The sequence below is a fragment of the Gadus morhua genome, chromosome 1, assembly GCF_902167405.1.
Source record: "Gadus morhua chromosome 1, gadMor3.0, whole genome shotgun sequence".
NCBI lineage: Eukaryota > Metazoa > Chordata > Actinopteri > Gadiformes > Gadidae > Gadus > Gadus morhua.
The window spans coordinates 13,179,604-13,195,425 of NC_044048.1; the positions used below are offsets into that span (position 1 = coordinate 13,179,604).

The window sequence follows — 15,822 nt, forward strand, 5'->3', positions numbered from 1 at the left end:
CCACGCTTCCTCCAAGCCCTCCGCCCCAACAATCAACTCCCACCATCCCTTCATTAGCCTGTCCAAACTCTCCCTCCAACAGTTAACGGCTACTGATCAGTCCTGATCCCAAAGGGTATTTTAAAAAGACACTAGCGAAAGATTAGTATTTATGTTATGATACGTACCATTAACTCATGTCTACAGTCATAATTCAACTATTATAGTATAGCAAGTTTAGGATTTCAAATTTTTTTATTATTTTACTGCATCTCCAATACCAACCATTACATTAATATCGCATGTCTGATGGAAGGTAAGTTAAATTCTTGGTGAATGAGGCGCAGGGGTCTAAGCATGCAATTGGCCAACATAAACTCTGTCAACTTTAAGAAACGATTAAAATAATTTCCGAGAGACTTGACATTTCAACCAATACCAATAAAGCTTTTTTCCACTCTGCCTAATATAAATCGTATAATGGACTAACACACAGCTGGGGAGCGTGATATAGTCACTGTTACATGCACGTATTCAAATCATAAAATAAAAAATATTTCAAAAATATATAGCCTATATTAACAATATAACAATCATGTTAACATTATTCATAACATTGTTAAGAATAATTACATTATTTTGACAAACATTATACAATAGTACATCAACAAAGGTATCCTCCTCCAATGTGGTGCCTAAAAGATAAAACTCTTTAACCTCTGTATGAAGTTTGTCAAATATAGAAAACTGATGAAAACAACTGGTGATTCAACAAGCAACTGCTATCATTTAGTTAATTAAGAAAGGACTTGTTCTGGACCAATTTTATTGTTGTAACATGAACACAATGTGTATTGTAATAACGTTTTTTGTAATGAAGATGAAGAATGTCATCCACCCTTTCACAGGGTCATTCACTCAATAAGAAAGTCTATTTTAGAAATAAGACATTGCTACTATCTGCATATCACAACTACAGGTAGGTAATTTTTCCGTTTTAAGAGCAGCTGCAGTCTTGTACAATGCAATGACAAATGTCTGCATACTTTTCTGTCCACAGTTTAACCCCAGAGTTTCGCTGGTGGTTTACTAACTGGTTAAGTGAGTCCTAATGACCTCGTTTGTCTATCCATCATTGTTTTCTACACAGAAACATGTTTGCAGTCTCTCCTTGGTTTGTTAAACATACATAATACATGGTATTAGACTTTCAACAAAAGAAATGATTCACAAAAACTCCAGGAGGCATTACATAAACTTCTCCAATGTATATTTAAATGATACTTTTCCAAGAACTTCCGAAATCCAAGACGGCCCCGGTTTAGTCTGCCTTGACGTTTGAAAGATGTGGAATGACACATCACCTTGTGATCTACTGACTGATGTTATAGACCGGATCAAATTTCTCGGAAGATAAGGCAAAGCTCGATCAGGACCATGGTCATCAATATAAATAGCAATAGGTTATTATGATGCTATCTGAAGTGACCACTGTAGACTCTGGGACGGCAGTCGGTCAAACAAAAAAACTATGTTGGTTGTATTGAATTGTGAACGACATAAATGCCTTATTGGATCAAGAAGGCGAAAAAAAGATGCACTGTGTCCAGAAACAAACCAGAGGAGCGCAAAAGAAAACGCCTAGCCAAACAAAACCCATCCAGGACCAATCAAGCATCCACTTTGAACCTGTTTTACACCCATTTTTTATTAACCCAAGGTACACAGGTCTGGAATCTTCCGCCACATCTTACTGATTACGGGGCCAGCCCAGTGATCCCTGTTGTTCTCGTGAACAGTTGCACTACTCCACACATGTACATAAATGAGCGGTCCAGCCCCGTATCGTCTCCCCAGCCGTATCGAGTGTCTGACATGAGATCATATGCCCATAAAACCATGGCACATAGAAGATGATACCAAGAGATAGAGAGAGAAACACACACACACACACACACACACACACACACACACACACACACACACACACACACACACACAGTGTCTGGGCTGCATCCAGAGCAAAGTGCAGCTGTGAAGCAGGCATCCTGCTGCCCAGGAGGAGACAGACATATGACACACTGCATGATTACAACCGTAAACACATACTGGTGGTGTACTACCGTATTTGTAATACCTCATCAAACTAGGACCATAAAGCCAAATGTAAATGTAGCAAAGATAGATATTGTAAAGATAAATTGTAAAAATATCTACCATGTTGTGATTTTACTCCAGAGATGGTCACAATACTTGTTCACACTTGTAGTGTTTTATACAATACTTGAAACACTACCTAACAAATGTGAACGAGTTAAATAAAAAAGGGATATACTACAGTTTTGTCAAAGTAAAGGCTATTGGTTGTTTAGTAAACCGTGGGTGACTGCTGTTATGCATTATTTCAAAAGATGGTTTTGTACAATGTATGGAGGATATTATATTGTCAAATGCATAATGGCCTTTGTGGCAAAACTCAGAATTCCTTTGTGGTGTGTACTTATCCACTTGACCCCTTCACAACCTCAGTGTTGTTTTATCTTTATGAATCTTTGTAAACATCAGTTTTGGGAGTGCTATCTTTAGACTGATACCTTTTTTGTGGTGTGTTGTGTTTGTGCGTTTTACTCACTCTCTCCTTCTATTTTATCAGTGCCCCTGGTCCAGACAATCGTCCGGGTTTCCAACTTGACTAGAAAAGTTCTTCTCTCCGGACGCTGGGACTTTTTGGAGTAGAAAAGTGTCAACACTGTCCCCAGTTCAAGGTCCCTGTAAAGGCTGTTGGTCTCCGCGTCATTCTCTGTCCACGGCCCAGCACCGTTGGAGAAAAAGCCTGGCGTTCCAGCCATGGTCACTTCCCCTGTTTGTTATCCTTTTCCTTTCTGAACACTTTCCTCACTCCAGTCTCTGACCGAGATACCTACAAGAAAAAACACGGGAAAACGAATGAACACTGCTCCCAGTCCCTTACACCCTATAGCCAGCACCCATAATTGAGGCAATAGTACAGTACAGACTCCTGCCATGGTTGAATTAGTAGCAAAGAAAGTATAGAGTACGAAGATCAATTCAACGGGTACAGAATCCTGTTAAATGTAGGGTGTGCATAAAATATCTATATTATATAAATAAAATAATATAATATACGTGTCCAATTTTGTTTAGCAGGTGACGGAAACTAACATGACAGCTGCACCCAACAATAGACTACAAGTGTCGTGGGGGAGATTTACGAGGCTACTCGTTCCCGAGAACTTTCCTCCAGATCCACAGGTTTGACTCTTAATCCAGGGGACGTTTAATAGGATTGGGATTCATCGTAAAGTCCTGTTCCAACAACGAGGTGGCCTATAATCTACTGGGATCTATCGCAGTAGAGGCCAGTTAGTCATAAAGTTTCCCTGTTTAAGCCCCTTTGGTAAAAAACGGCATGAACCGGGACACCAGCGTCGGCGCACCAAAACAACATGGGACATACAACATGGGAAAAAGGACCAGTCGGGACATTTTTTTCAGGGCGCACACAGAAGTGGAGGACAGCGTTTGCTTCGCCCTGCTGTTAAGAAGCAATGGCTAATGTGTGCCTCTGACTAAATAGGTAGCAGCAGCGGTGCAACACATGTTATGTTCGCTCTTTCTTTTGTCGTACGCGTCGTCGGGTCCTACCGTGTGAAAAGAAAAATCAAGTGGAAGAACATGCGAGGAGCCGCACACCAGCAGGAGCTAAACGCGTCTCCCTCTTTCCGTCTCTAGCGCCGAAATCTCGGCGACAGCGCATCGCCGACGGCCCGTCTTCACCTCCCGCCTTCCCCTTCGTTATCCTGATTAAATCATAGCGGCCTCCTGGAATGGTGTCGCCGTCCCAGCAGGAATGATCCCTTTTCCCTTTTGAGTCCCGCAACAGTAGTCCATGGAGAGAGAGCCGTGTCGGCTCGTACACAAGTTGGTCTGGTCTAGAAGAACGGCTGGGGCCCTTCCCCCCGTCCGACCCCTCCGGTACAACAAAGCGGTGGATAGATCGGCCTCTTAAAGAAACAGCATCTTTCACTTTACCCTGCCTCGCTGTTGTAATTAGCTGCTCACAAATGTCATTTACTGTGGATGATTGGCCCGTTGACAGCACTACTTAAAACGAGATGTGACGTAAACTAGGTATAGGAATGGGCTAAACATATCCCAGATAATAACTCGTATGAGGCAAAGACATAACTGTGTCGTAGTAGGGCTATTTAAGTTCATCAAATATTTCACTGTCCAAAGGCTACCTGAAAGTTAAAAGCTGGTTTTCTTTATTGTATAACGTTGGACAACTTAATATTCTTTGTTGATTTCATATTTGCACATAGTGTTGTTATGTAATTGGATTGATGTTAGTTTTCACTGATCAGTAGGCCTAAAATACGCCGATTGACAGGATTAGGTTTGATTAGATGTCTTTATAGGACACACTGTGTTAAGCTCCTCTCTCTCATGCTTTGGGTGTTTAAAAGACTAAATGCAAATCTAGTTACTGTAACTCATACATGTATTATTTTTATTAAGATGACACTTGGTCATTAAAATAAATGCAAATAAAACTGACAAAAACCAGAAAATTATGCTAAACTGGGAAATTCTAAAAACCACAAAGACAGATACAATGACGGATTAACATTAACATGTGTCATTTAGCAAATAATGCTAAGGGTAAAAGGCAGGCTACACATTTACATAAAAAGAGGATATCTGTCACTTTCCTCACAACAATACAAAAAGCAACACGTCACAATAATATACAACAATACACTTTTGTGATCGTTTTTGGCAAATCCCCCTCAATACCTCTCACATCACTTTTTAATTAATTTGGAAAAGTCTTGTATATATCACTCACTCCCAAAGTACACCATTTAGCCACTTCACAAAGCAGAACACTGTGTTCTTGAAGATGTGAAACTGCCCAAAGCAAGATCAACATAAGGAAAGCGTGTTGGTCTCAATGTGATACGCGTCTTTTAATACATGGAATGTATGCAACAAAAAAGGCAACCATAAATATGTACATCCCTGAAATAAACTAATAAAATTAATGAGAAATAAAAGACAAGAAAATTGTGGGCGCCAACAGTTCTGCTTCAGCATAGCGTTGTGGTTTCTTCTCTTCCTTTCGGTGGACAGATTTCACAGTTAATTTCATGAACGCCATCTTCTTCTGAATCCTCACGATCTTACACACACATAATCCATTTCATTGTATTTCTTTATAAAGAGTGGGAAAAAACAGGATTTCCTCTTCATTCGTTATCCTATTAGAATATAGAATCTCTCAATAAATAATGGCTTATGAATTTGACTAAGGCCTTGTCACACACACACACACACACCATCACCACCAGCCCTTCTGGCAGCCTGGCACATTGCTTATCTGTGCATCTCCACAATTAACCTAAACACACAACACAGATATACATCCGCCGTGCTCAGCCTCGGTCGTGTCTCATTCAGTCCTTCCTGACCACCCTGGATTGCCCACACAGTGGAATCATTAAGGGAAACTACAAACTACAATCAAAAGGCATGAGTAGAAAGGAGGGATGGGGAAATTGGTTAGAACTCAAAGTCATCTTCTGCCATGTCGATGGCCCAGGCAAACTTCTCTCGCTGGGTTTTGTTGTAGACCTTCTCGATGGAAATTTCCCACTTCTTGCACCTGCGCAGAAGAAGACGAAAGGAGCAAAAGAAGGGTCAGAGATGAGGGAAAACCAGATAGGGCTAGGAGAGGGCTAGGGATGGGCTGTGGCTAGGGGAGGGCTAGGTATGGGCTCAAGCTAGGGGAGGGCGAGGGCTAGTGGAGGGTGGGCTCAGGCTTATCCTGTGGCCCAGCCAAAACACAACAGACAAGGAGGGAGAGGGAGAGATCCACATACTACCATAGTAGAGGAAAGAGTTTTTAGTGTGTGTTTGTGTGGACGCTCCCGAGCCTTAGAAACAAACCCCATTGTTCCTCACTCTCTCTCTCTCCCTCAAACACACACACACGCGCACACACACACACAGACAAACACACATTTCTCCTCTTATTTTGCTTCTGCGGCTGTTAGTTGTTGTTTTTTTCTGTCTCCTCTGCTATTTTTTTTGTTCCCACAGCATGAAAGCATTTCCTGCCTTTCAGTCACAGAGGTGTATCTCTAACGGCCCTTTTCGCTAAGAAAACATGCAAAACACACACACATAGAAACACATAGACACACAAACACACCATGCTACTATTATTTCCACATTTAGAGGGATGGTTAAAACCCCCTATTGCTAACCTCCACCTATAATACTAATATAGTATTATAGGCATATATATTATATATGCCACCTATAATACTAATATAGTATTATAGGTGGCATATATAATATATATGCCGTGCCAGCATTCCCTCTGCAGCAGCCTCAATAGGGACATCAGTACCAGGCCACAGAGATGCGGGGGTCCAGGTAGTTGAGCTTCGAGGTGCCCAGAGCGATCTGCTTGTTCTCCTCTCGGTCGGTCGCCTGCATCTGAAGATTCATCAGCTGCTCTTCTATCCTCTGTACTGTCTTACGCTTAGTCTCCACCGCTCTGACAGAGAGAGAGAGAGAGAGAGAGAGATAGAGAGAGAGAGAGAGAGAGAGAGAGAGAGAGAGAGAGAGAGAGAGAGAGAGAGAGGGAGGGAGAGTGAGTGAGTGAGTAAGCGGGTGTGAGAGAGAGAGTGAGAGAAAGAGAGAGAGAGAGAATAGTGGGGGATGGGCAGCCGTGTTGGGGTGAGACCAGAGCGAGGGAGGCAGAGGTTGAGAATGATTAGATACATGATCATATTTTACGAGATTGATGTTTAAAACACAGTGGAACAAAGAGATGACGATAGAGTTAAAGGCATGATGGTGTCACTTAGACTTTAGTGCAAGGCCCGGCTGGTGAAGAGGATGGTGGCCTCACTTTTTGCTCTTTTCGTCGTGAGAAGCCTTGTGATCTGCCTTGCTAGTCTTCAGCTGTTTCCTGGAAGTGGCCAGTTGCTTCTGTTTGTCATCAATCTGGAATCATCACAAACACACTTCTGTTCACCTGCTTTCCAAAATATGTATCTATGAATCAATTACCATGGGGCACATGCAACTCAATTATGCCGCCGTTGACGTAGAAAAGCATGAGTTACACTGAGTGAGGTGGCCATGGTTTTACCTTGGTCTGCAGGTTCTGCATGGACTTCTCAAAGGTCTTTGGTGGGGCTCTCTGGTGGTTACAGAGGACGGCCACTGCCCGGTTGGCCCGGTTGTAAGACAGGATCTTGCCGGGGAGGTTGTCATCGGCTGTCCACAGGAGACGAGAATAACAGCAGGGAAAACGTTATAGCAGACAAGATTGTTTGCTTGTATGAATATAGACTCAAGTGGTGTGAAGTTCCGTTGATGTGTGCTACATCACAGAGGTTTGTGAGAGCCTGCGGTCGCTCACGGGAGGTGAGGGCCTTGAGCTGCTGCTGCAGGGTGATTGAGGCGTTGTAGGTACGGAACACCTTAGCAGTCAGGCCGTCCATCAGCTCCTGTAAGTGCTTGTTCAGAATGGAGGTCTACCGGGAGAGAAGGTAGAGCAGTGAGTGGAGAGTCAGTGCGACAAAGAGGAACAGCCTCGGTATAAATGACAGTGTGTGTGTGTTTGATTGTGTGTTTGTGTTTGAGTTTGTGTCATACGTTTAGTCTGTCGAAAAGGTCATCTTCGGGTTGCTTGTTCTCCAGGAACAACTGGAGATTCTTGAAGGCCTGAAGATGTGGATTTTGTATTAATACATATTCAATTTAATGAAAGATACTACACACAAATATTTGAAATAATGAATGTAATGTCACATGTCTGCCAGCTGGGGATGCCATTTGATCCTTTTCAGGATGGAAAAGCACAGGTGTTTTTGTGTTTGTGCTAATAGGGAAACGGAAAGGATTTGTCTTTAGATATTTGTTTGTTTAAGAGGAAAAGAGAAGATGCTGTGTGTGTGTGTGTGTGTGTGTGTGTGTGTGTGTGTGTGTGTGTGTGTGTGTGTGTGTGTGTGTGTGTGTGTGTGTGTGTGTGTGTGTGTGTGTGTTTGTGTGTGTGTGTGTGTAACTAATAGCAGGAAACAGACTGCCCCCTGAGGCAGAGTTGACGGAAAGTGTTTAGGGTCTGGTTCACCTGTCTGTGCAAACATCCTCCTTATCTCTCCCTCGCACTCAGACACGCACAAAAACCACAGCTGACCTGTTGTGACCTTATTAACGCTATTGCCGGCTTTATGGAGCAGCCAAAAATGAAATAGTGTCAATTTCATCCGCAATCTCCAATCCTACATCATCATCACACGCAATGTCCCTGTTCCTTTAATTTGAACTATCTCTCTTTGTCTCTCGCACTCTCTCTCTTTGTCCGTCACTCTCTATCGCTATCTTTCTCTCTTTCTATCTGTCTTCATCTCACCCTCTTCTCCACAGGGATTTTGTTGTAGTAGCGGATGGAGTCCTTCCCCAGGAAGTCAAACTCCACCACATACTCCTGGTCGTCCATCTTGGGGTAGAGGTTGATGTGCTCCACCCTCAGGGAGCAGCAGCCCACCGTGTCCGCCGTCTCGCCCTCCTCCTTCTCGTTACCCGCTCTCAGCGCCAGCTACAGGAGGGAGGGCATACTGCACGTCAGCATCACCAGGCTACAATATGGCCAGAGCCTGGCTAGGGCCTGGCTAGGGCCGGGCCTGGCTAGAGCCTGGAAAGAGCCTAGATGGAATTTCACTTCTTCCATTACTCCCCAGTTGAAATGTAGTGCAACACACGTAAACACAATGTAACCCAGGTTACTAGGCCCTTATCAGAAGTCCAGTTTCAGTTAATTGATTAGATCAATAAATTAATAACATAGATAAGATAAATAGGATTTATGATTGAAATCTTAAATATGTCAATAAATAGATTAAAGAGATAAATATACACAAGGTTATTTATATCTGTTTAAAAAGATTATTTTGTTTATTTCAAGTGTGGCGAATGTGCCTTTCTCATACCCCTTTCTCCTATAGCGATCTAGACTTCTGATTTTCTGGCCCGAGAGTTAATTAATGCACTGATAATTACATCTGTATCTCCCAGTCTTTACCATCGGCGGTTAGAGCTGATCCTGGTTACAACAACACTATTATGCCTGCTGTATTCCTTGTCCCCCTTCATAGACGGAGCCAGCAAATACAGGAATATTAGCTAGACATCCATTCCCTCCAAACTGAGACCATGTTTCCTGCTCACTTTGTCTATGAAGTAGAGCGCCACGGCTCTCTGCCGGATCCTCATCTCCTTGGACTTCCAGTCATCTCTGTACTGAGTTCGCAGACGCTCCACGCATTTCTTCAGCCGTCGCGCCGTCTCGTACTTCTGCCAGTCCTTCTCCCCCTGCGTGCGTGCGCGCACACACACACACACACACACACACACACACACACACACACACACACACACACACACACACACACACACACACAAGCAAAGAAATATATAGAAAGGGAAGTGAGAAAAGAAAGTGAATTATTGAGAAATGGAGATGAATAAGAGGGAAATGTTAGAGAGAGAGAGTGAGAGAGAGAGAGAGAGAGAGAGAGAGAGAGAGAGAGAGAGAGAGAGAGAGAGAGAGAGAGAGAGAGAGAGAGAGGGAGAGAGAGAGAGAGAGGGAGAGAGAGAGAGAAACGGTAAAGAAAAAAAGAGATTGTGGTCGGAAAATATTCAGAAAAGTGTGTGAATTCTTATGAACATTGTGGGAAAGGAAGAAGGATGTACATCTGATACATCTAATGTATTTTGTTCAATCCCATACTACATGAGGGGGGTTGAGAGACGAGGCGGCGTTGGTGCACGGCCACACGGGTACCTTGATCCGGGAGCTGGGGTTCAACATGATGTACTTGATGGAGCCCTGGATGTTCTCCGTCCAGGACACCAGCCACGTCACCTTGTTGTCGTGGCGCAGCTCCTTCCAACGCGTCCCGGCGGGGGGCTTAGGGTGCTTTGAGTCCCTGGAGACGGGAGAACTACATGTGAGCCTGTGCTGTTGACCGCTAGAGTCTGATGTTCTGCTGCTGCAGTCATGTTCTGCTGCTGTTGGGACAATGGAGAACGAGCGTGGCAAAAAACACAATCTGTTGAGGAGCAATAACGTGCAGGGTAATCGTTTCCCCTGGGGAGAAGTTGTTGTTTCTACAATAACAAAGAGTACAGGAAGACTACATTTGACACAGTGAATGGGTAGCAAGTGTGTGTGTGTATGTGTGTGTGTGTGTGTGTGTGTGTGTGTGTGTGTGTGTGTGTGTGTGTGTGTGTGTGTGTGTGTGTGTGTGTGTGTGTGTGTGTGTGTGTGTGTGTGTGTGTGTGTGCGTGCGTGTGTATATCTGTGTGTGTGTGTGTCCCTCACTCCCTCTATACATGTGTGGCTGTGTTCGTCTACGAAATATGCCACACGCATCTCATTTCATGTCCAGAACACAGCACACTGTAGGCGGAAGGAATGTGATAACAACTAGGTAAATTAACAAAAGTGATTCTTTCTGTCGACTGCTGAAACGGAAACTGGGGACCATAACAATAGGACAGGAGAAGGGGAAGGTTATAGTATGAAGGAGAGGTGTAGTGTATGATAAAAAAACAGGAAACCAGATCAAAACCGACACGTATACATCATGATCATTGTTATTATAAGGCACCAGAGAATAGTCATCAACCCACAGTTAGTGTTTCCTCTTCCAGAAAGTTGATATGAATCACACACCTGGTATTAAAAGTGTTAACAGGCTTGAACATGTCAGGACACATGTGGACGGGGACTCCACCTTGTGGCCGGTGGGCGGAACTACATGTGACAATGGCCGTGGATTAGCCGTGGGGATAGCTAGGTCACTCACTTGCTACAGTTGATGATGATGTCCTCTGGCCTGATGCGGCGCTTGAGCATGCCCATCTTGGGGTGGTCGCCTCGTCCGCGGAAGAGGCCGGGGGGCTCGATACGGAAGTTTCCGATGCGCTCCTTGTGGTTGTCCATGAGGCAGAAGCCGTACTCCTGGAGGATCCTTTCGTTCTCCTCTTTGATTTTCTGGGGGAAGTGTTCAAAATGCCATCAAAACTCTGTGCACCATTACGTGTGGTAGATGTCACAGGGTTATGGTGTTGTTCATGACTATGGTTGTATGCTCGTGTATGGATGTCGTGTGCTTACCAGTTTCTCATCTTTCGACATCTGTTTCCTGGCTTCTGATTGGGCCTTGAAGTGCTCGCTCATCTCATTGAAGTTGCACTTGTTGAGGTCGGTGATCTTTGACTTCTCCTCTGGTGTCATTTCCTAGGAAGGAGAGCCAGAGACGAAGAGATTGAGCAACGGTGCAGGTGAAAATGAATGCTTTGGAAAGGGGAAAACGAAGCGGCCCCTCACCTTTCTCCAGTCTTTGAAGAAGTTCTTCCTGAAGATGTCCTTGGTGGTGTACTCATGATCCAACATCTTAGCGAAGAAAGTGGCTACCTCCTCAGCAGGCGGGCTCAGTTTAATTTGCTTACCTTAAGAGAGAGAGAAGCGCGTTCACACATCACCATGAATTGACCCATCGTCGGGAAGTAACATTCTCTGCAGAGTCTCAGAAACACTGTGATCCTCACCATCGCAAAAAAACCTGACGTGGAGCGGAAGGGGCTCGTAGGGGAGGGCAAACACGGGCCCCTTGTGTTCCAGGAAGCGCCACTTGGACCCGTCTGTGGCCCTCTCTTCTTCCCACCTTACAAACCAAACAGAAGAAATAATAAAAAACCAGACGGGAACATTGGTGCACAAGTGCATACATAGAGGAAGAATGCTAACCAAAATTCTTTTACCTGTAATTTAGTATTTGTGTTTTACTTCTATTTGTATTATAGTCGTTACATGATTTCTTTCTATATATATGCAGTATTAAATGGCTAAATGCAGCAGATGTTCATATGCTGGTACATGAGCAGAACAACTGTATATTCCTTGAACTCACCATTTCCACTTCTCTTCCTCCTCCTTCTTGGGTTTCTTTCCTTCCATTCCCTTTTTGACCTTTGTCTTTTTTTTGGGCTTTATGTCCTATAACAGATGTCAAGAAGATATAAGCCCTGGTTAAGAGATATGCACAAAAATTAAGATCCCATTAACTCAGTGAATATGTGAAGGAAGGCCCTTCCTCAATGTACCTCCTCCTCCTCTTCATCATCGTAGTCTTGTCGCCTCTTCTTGGCCTTCTTCTCATCCTCTTTCTTAACTTTTTTGGGCTTGCAATCAAATCTAACAAAAAACAAACAAAGACATTAATGATGCATGCGCCTCCCTGGCTGCAGTAGTTATCCATACGCTGCATGTATAACTATGTATTAACGCAAATGTAACATCAGCAGCACCTCGCCCGTCTGACTGTATTTGTAACCATTGAACATTTGTTACTCACTCCTCGTCATCTCGTTCCCTCTTGGTTGGCTTCTGTTTGGGCGAGGGGTCAAATCCATTGTCTTCCGGCTCACTCTTAATAGGAGGTGGGCTTTTCTCTCTGAGTCAATGTTTCAAGACATAGATAATGAATAAACACTAAAGCCAGCTATTGAGTCTATTAAAGCCACCCACCAAACTCATTACATTCCTTATTATTTTCTTTGTTGAGTCCTCTTTACAACGTTTGAATAAATTCACCAATCAAATAAATAATATTATAATATAGTTACATAATAATGCTACACTTCTCCGCTAAATTATTGCATACCTTGCGTATCCATTTTCATTTTCCCTTTTCGGTTTGTCTATGTGGATTGGTTTGACCTGTGAAGATACAGAAGAGGGTACTTTAAGAATCTGTCTGCTGCAAAGGGTTTGTAGTAAAGTCAAACAGACGTCTGCGAAGGCAAACCTTCTCATCTCTCCTCTTCTCCTTTTGTTTTTCCCTGTGCTTGTCGGAGCTGCCGTTGCTGTGTTTCTGCTTCTCTTTCTCTTTGTCTCGCAGCTTCTTCTCAGAGTCTCTCCCTTCTCTGTGCTCACTGGGAAAACAGAAGTCCAAACAGAGAGGTCATAGGTCCGGGGGGCAGGGGTGAGACGGGGGCTACTTATCAGACAGTGATTAATTCCTAACTTATGATAGTTAAGAAGACATTAACAGTGAAAGGAATTAATGCTGATATCAACTAAAAAATAAAGAGTAGAAAATGTCAGTGCATAAGCATGACTAGGAAAATACACAATAGCACAGGAAATCTGTATTTGGTATATGTTATGGATTTACCAAATACTTATAGATGTATTTCTTTGATTGCTATTAAAGGAAATGTGTTGCTTGACATATAACAACATAATACATGAATCTTGATCATTTACTGAAAATAATGTCTAAATTGTAAATATTGCTTAATTATTTGCTTTATGTTTTTATATTTTAATAATTTACAATCACAATAATCACAAAATACAGTTGACAATCAACAAAAGGTTGGCAGTAGTAGGATTAAAGGTATTGACTGAATAGACATGTAAATTGTTATCCTTTGAGATAGAGCTCTCCACTTAAATGAATGGTCAATACAGGAGAGGAGACATTTGTACAGGGCTCCCTACCTGTTGCTGTGCTTGGCTTTCTCCCGTTCCTTGTCTTTCTTATGGTCTTTGTGTCTGTGTTCTTTGTCTTTGTGCTTGTCTTTATGCTTGTGAGAGTCTAAAGGGAAACATTTGTGGTTCACTAGACATGTAAAAACACTTCACAAAAGATGTTATCGTATAATTCATCTTGTGAATATGTCTAAAATGACACTCCCGTTAGTATCACTTTGATAGAATTTTGAATATGTATTAAACTATCTACATCAAAATATATTTTTCTAATAGTAAGATAAAGTAATAATAAAAGATGACAATAATTTTTACAATTAATATTATTTTACAATAGAAATGAACAAAGCAGAACATGGAAATACTAGGTCCATTCAAATAGCATTTGGAACAACCTATCTTTAGGCTATTCCACCCTCACACGAACTTGTGGTCAAAAGTAAAGCCTTAAAAAGGTACATGATGAGCAAGACAGAGAGTTGATAGAATACAACCCGTGTGCTTTCTAGGAAGCATATCTTCATCAACAGAACCAAAACTAGAAGAGGGGCTTTTCCTCCTGCTTCAACCAAGATTATTTTGCTATAGCAACGTATTCTCAATTTCTCTGAAGCAGAAAGCCCACAAGACAAGACGGTGTTATTGACCAAATCATTAAAAAGTAAGTGCGTAAGACCAAAGAACAATTAGGACACATTCTTGCACTATTTCGGTCAGAATATATAAAGTGCGAGCGGACTTGGCCTTGATCATCACCTCGTGGCGCCCCGCTGTCATCACAGCTAAACAGCGGCTGAAGACATTCCCATAAGAACAATAACAATCATCACTCTGTTCTTATGAAGGGGGCTTGGGCCGAGGCCTACTTTCCAAAAAAAATTGTCACAACATTTGTGGATCGACACAAACCTTCCTTAAGACAAAATTAATGGCCACATAATAAACATGTGTTTAATTATAAGGAAATCAATGCCATATGCTTTTAATCATGTATTTTACCTATTTTCTCGTTTGAAAAGTTTACAAGTAGAGTTAATGATGAATCCTTATCGCCCTGACGAAGCAATACAACGCTGCGTGTAATATCATACAGGCACAATACATCTGGTCAAAGGACCGCAATACCGGCCGACAGGGGAGATATGCTCCCGGCTTTCGCCTCCATATCACGGCAGGCACTTCCCTCACTGGTCGGCACCCTGGCCGTCAGACAGAGAAAAAGAAAATGGCGTAGAGACTAAGTCCTCAACCCCAATTCTGCTACTTTCGGCTCTAAAATTAGGTATATTTGCACAAATATTTAATAAAGCTATCGCATGCATAATAAACACGACGCCACGCACTTTAAGAATCAAGCCTTAGAATACAATATTTACAATCACAAGGGTAATTTTCATACCCTGTTTTTGAACAATAGACGCAAGAGAGTGGAGGAGAAGGGACTTAGTCTCTGGGACGCCATTTCTGTCCTTTAAAACCTAACAGTAGACAGTTCATGATACACAATAGAAATCAGGCTAAATGTGAATGAAAATCGTTACTGCATGACCTACCGTTTGTTTTAGATCCAGAATTGACCTGAAATTTTGAAAGACAAAGGTATTAAATATTTCTACTTTCTAAATGCCGGTGTCTTGGTTATTCAAGTTCCAGTGGGTCGAACAAGAATTCCTGGATACATCACCACATTTAATTGCATCCGCACATCAATCAAAACTATGATCGTGATAAAGATAAGTATTTGAACTTATTTACTTCTATCCATTATTGCATACCCTATTATTACTAGCCAACCACGACACTTATCAATACATAACTGATGTGTGACAGACGTATAAAGACATCGCTGACAAAGAGCTACCTGGTAATCTGGATTTCTATGATCTCCGCTCATCTTCAAGTTGTTGTGTAAGTAAAATGCAGCCACAGAAGACGGTTGTTCAAGAAGCGACGTTGGCACAAGCAATCCTTGATAGTCTATGGAATGGAGGCGGTGTGCGCTGGTTGAAGTCCCATTATTAAGGCAGTGCGCATGCTCATATCAATTTGAATGGCGAGAGGAAAAAAACTCTGTGGGGTACCTCCCTGACAAAAAAATCAAAATAATGCATAAGTGACTCAAATACGAGTCAGTTACAAATATTAACGAGGACCCATTCAACTTTCTATTTAATGGGATACCATTTGAACATCGATTAAGGTAAGTTGTAAGAGACAAAGACTATTTGAAAGGTTAT

The 15,822-nt window shown here is 42.5% G+C and overlaps 2 protein-coding genes across 2 annotated transcripts in view; both read right to left on the reverse strand.

Moving 5' to 3' along the window:
* The window catches only part of plcg1 (phospholipase C, gamma 1), a 31,379-nt gene extending 27,343 nt beyond the window's left edge, over positions 1–4,036 (reverse strand). Inside the window, exons 1-2 of the mRNA XM_030359138.1 lie at positions 3,646–4,036; positions 2,612–2,899 (exon numbers count right to left, since the gene is read on the reverse strand). Coding sequence (XP_030214998.1) covers positions 2,612–2,828 — 217 coding nt within the window. The 5' untranslated portion in view covers positions 2,829–2,899; positions 3,646–4,036. The remainder of the gene's footprint in view (positions 1–2,611; positions 2,900–3,645) is intronic.
* A 447-nt stretch (positions 4,037–4,483) lies between these two features.
* top1b (DNA topoisomerase Ib) lies at positions 4,484–15,615 on the reverse strand. The gene is made up of 21 exons (XM_030359169.1): positions 15,447–15,615; positions 15,139–15,163; positions 13,595–13,691; positions 12,897–13,023; positions 12,753–12,808; positions 12,444–12,542; positions 12,193–12,283; positions 12,000–12,085; positions 11,638–11,753; positions 11,417–11,538; positions 11,204–11,326; positions 10,893–11,080; positions 9,866–10,010; positions 9,250–9,393; positions 8,435–8,620; positions 7,678–7,746; positions 7,442–7,556; positions 7,169–7,296; positions 6,926–7,020; positions 6,419–6,568; positions 4,484–5,668 (listed from the first exon to the last, which is right to left on the reverse strand). Exons 1-21 carry the CDS (start codon positions 15,477–15,479, stop codon positions 5,566–5,568), a joined length of 2,298 nt encoding a protein of 765 aa, XP_030215029.1. The 5' UTR covers positions 15,480–15,615; the 3' UTR covers positions 4,484–5,565.
* Between the last annotated feature and the right edge of the window lie 207 nt (positions 15,616–15,822).

Bases quoted from the DNA above. Each gene is read 5' to 3' on its own strand.
- top1b (XM_030359169.1), bottom strand. From the start codon at position 15,479: ATGAGCGGAGATCATAGAAATCCAGATTACCAG. The intron at 13,692-15,138 runs GTAGGTCATGCA...GTTTCCCTTTAG, and splicing joins TTCTGGATCTAAAACAAACG to ACTCTCACAAGCATAAAGAC. The intron at 11,327-11,416 runs GTGAGGGGCCGC...TCTCCTTCCTAG, and splicing joins TCTTCAAAGACTGGAGAAAG to GAAATGACACCAGAGGAGAA.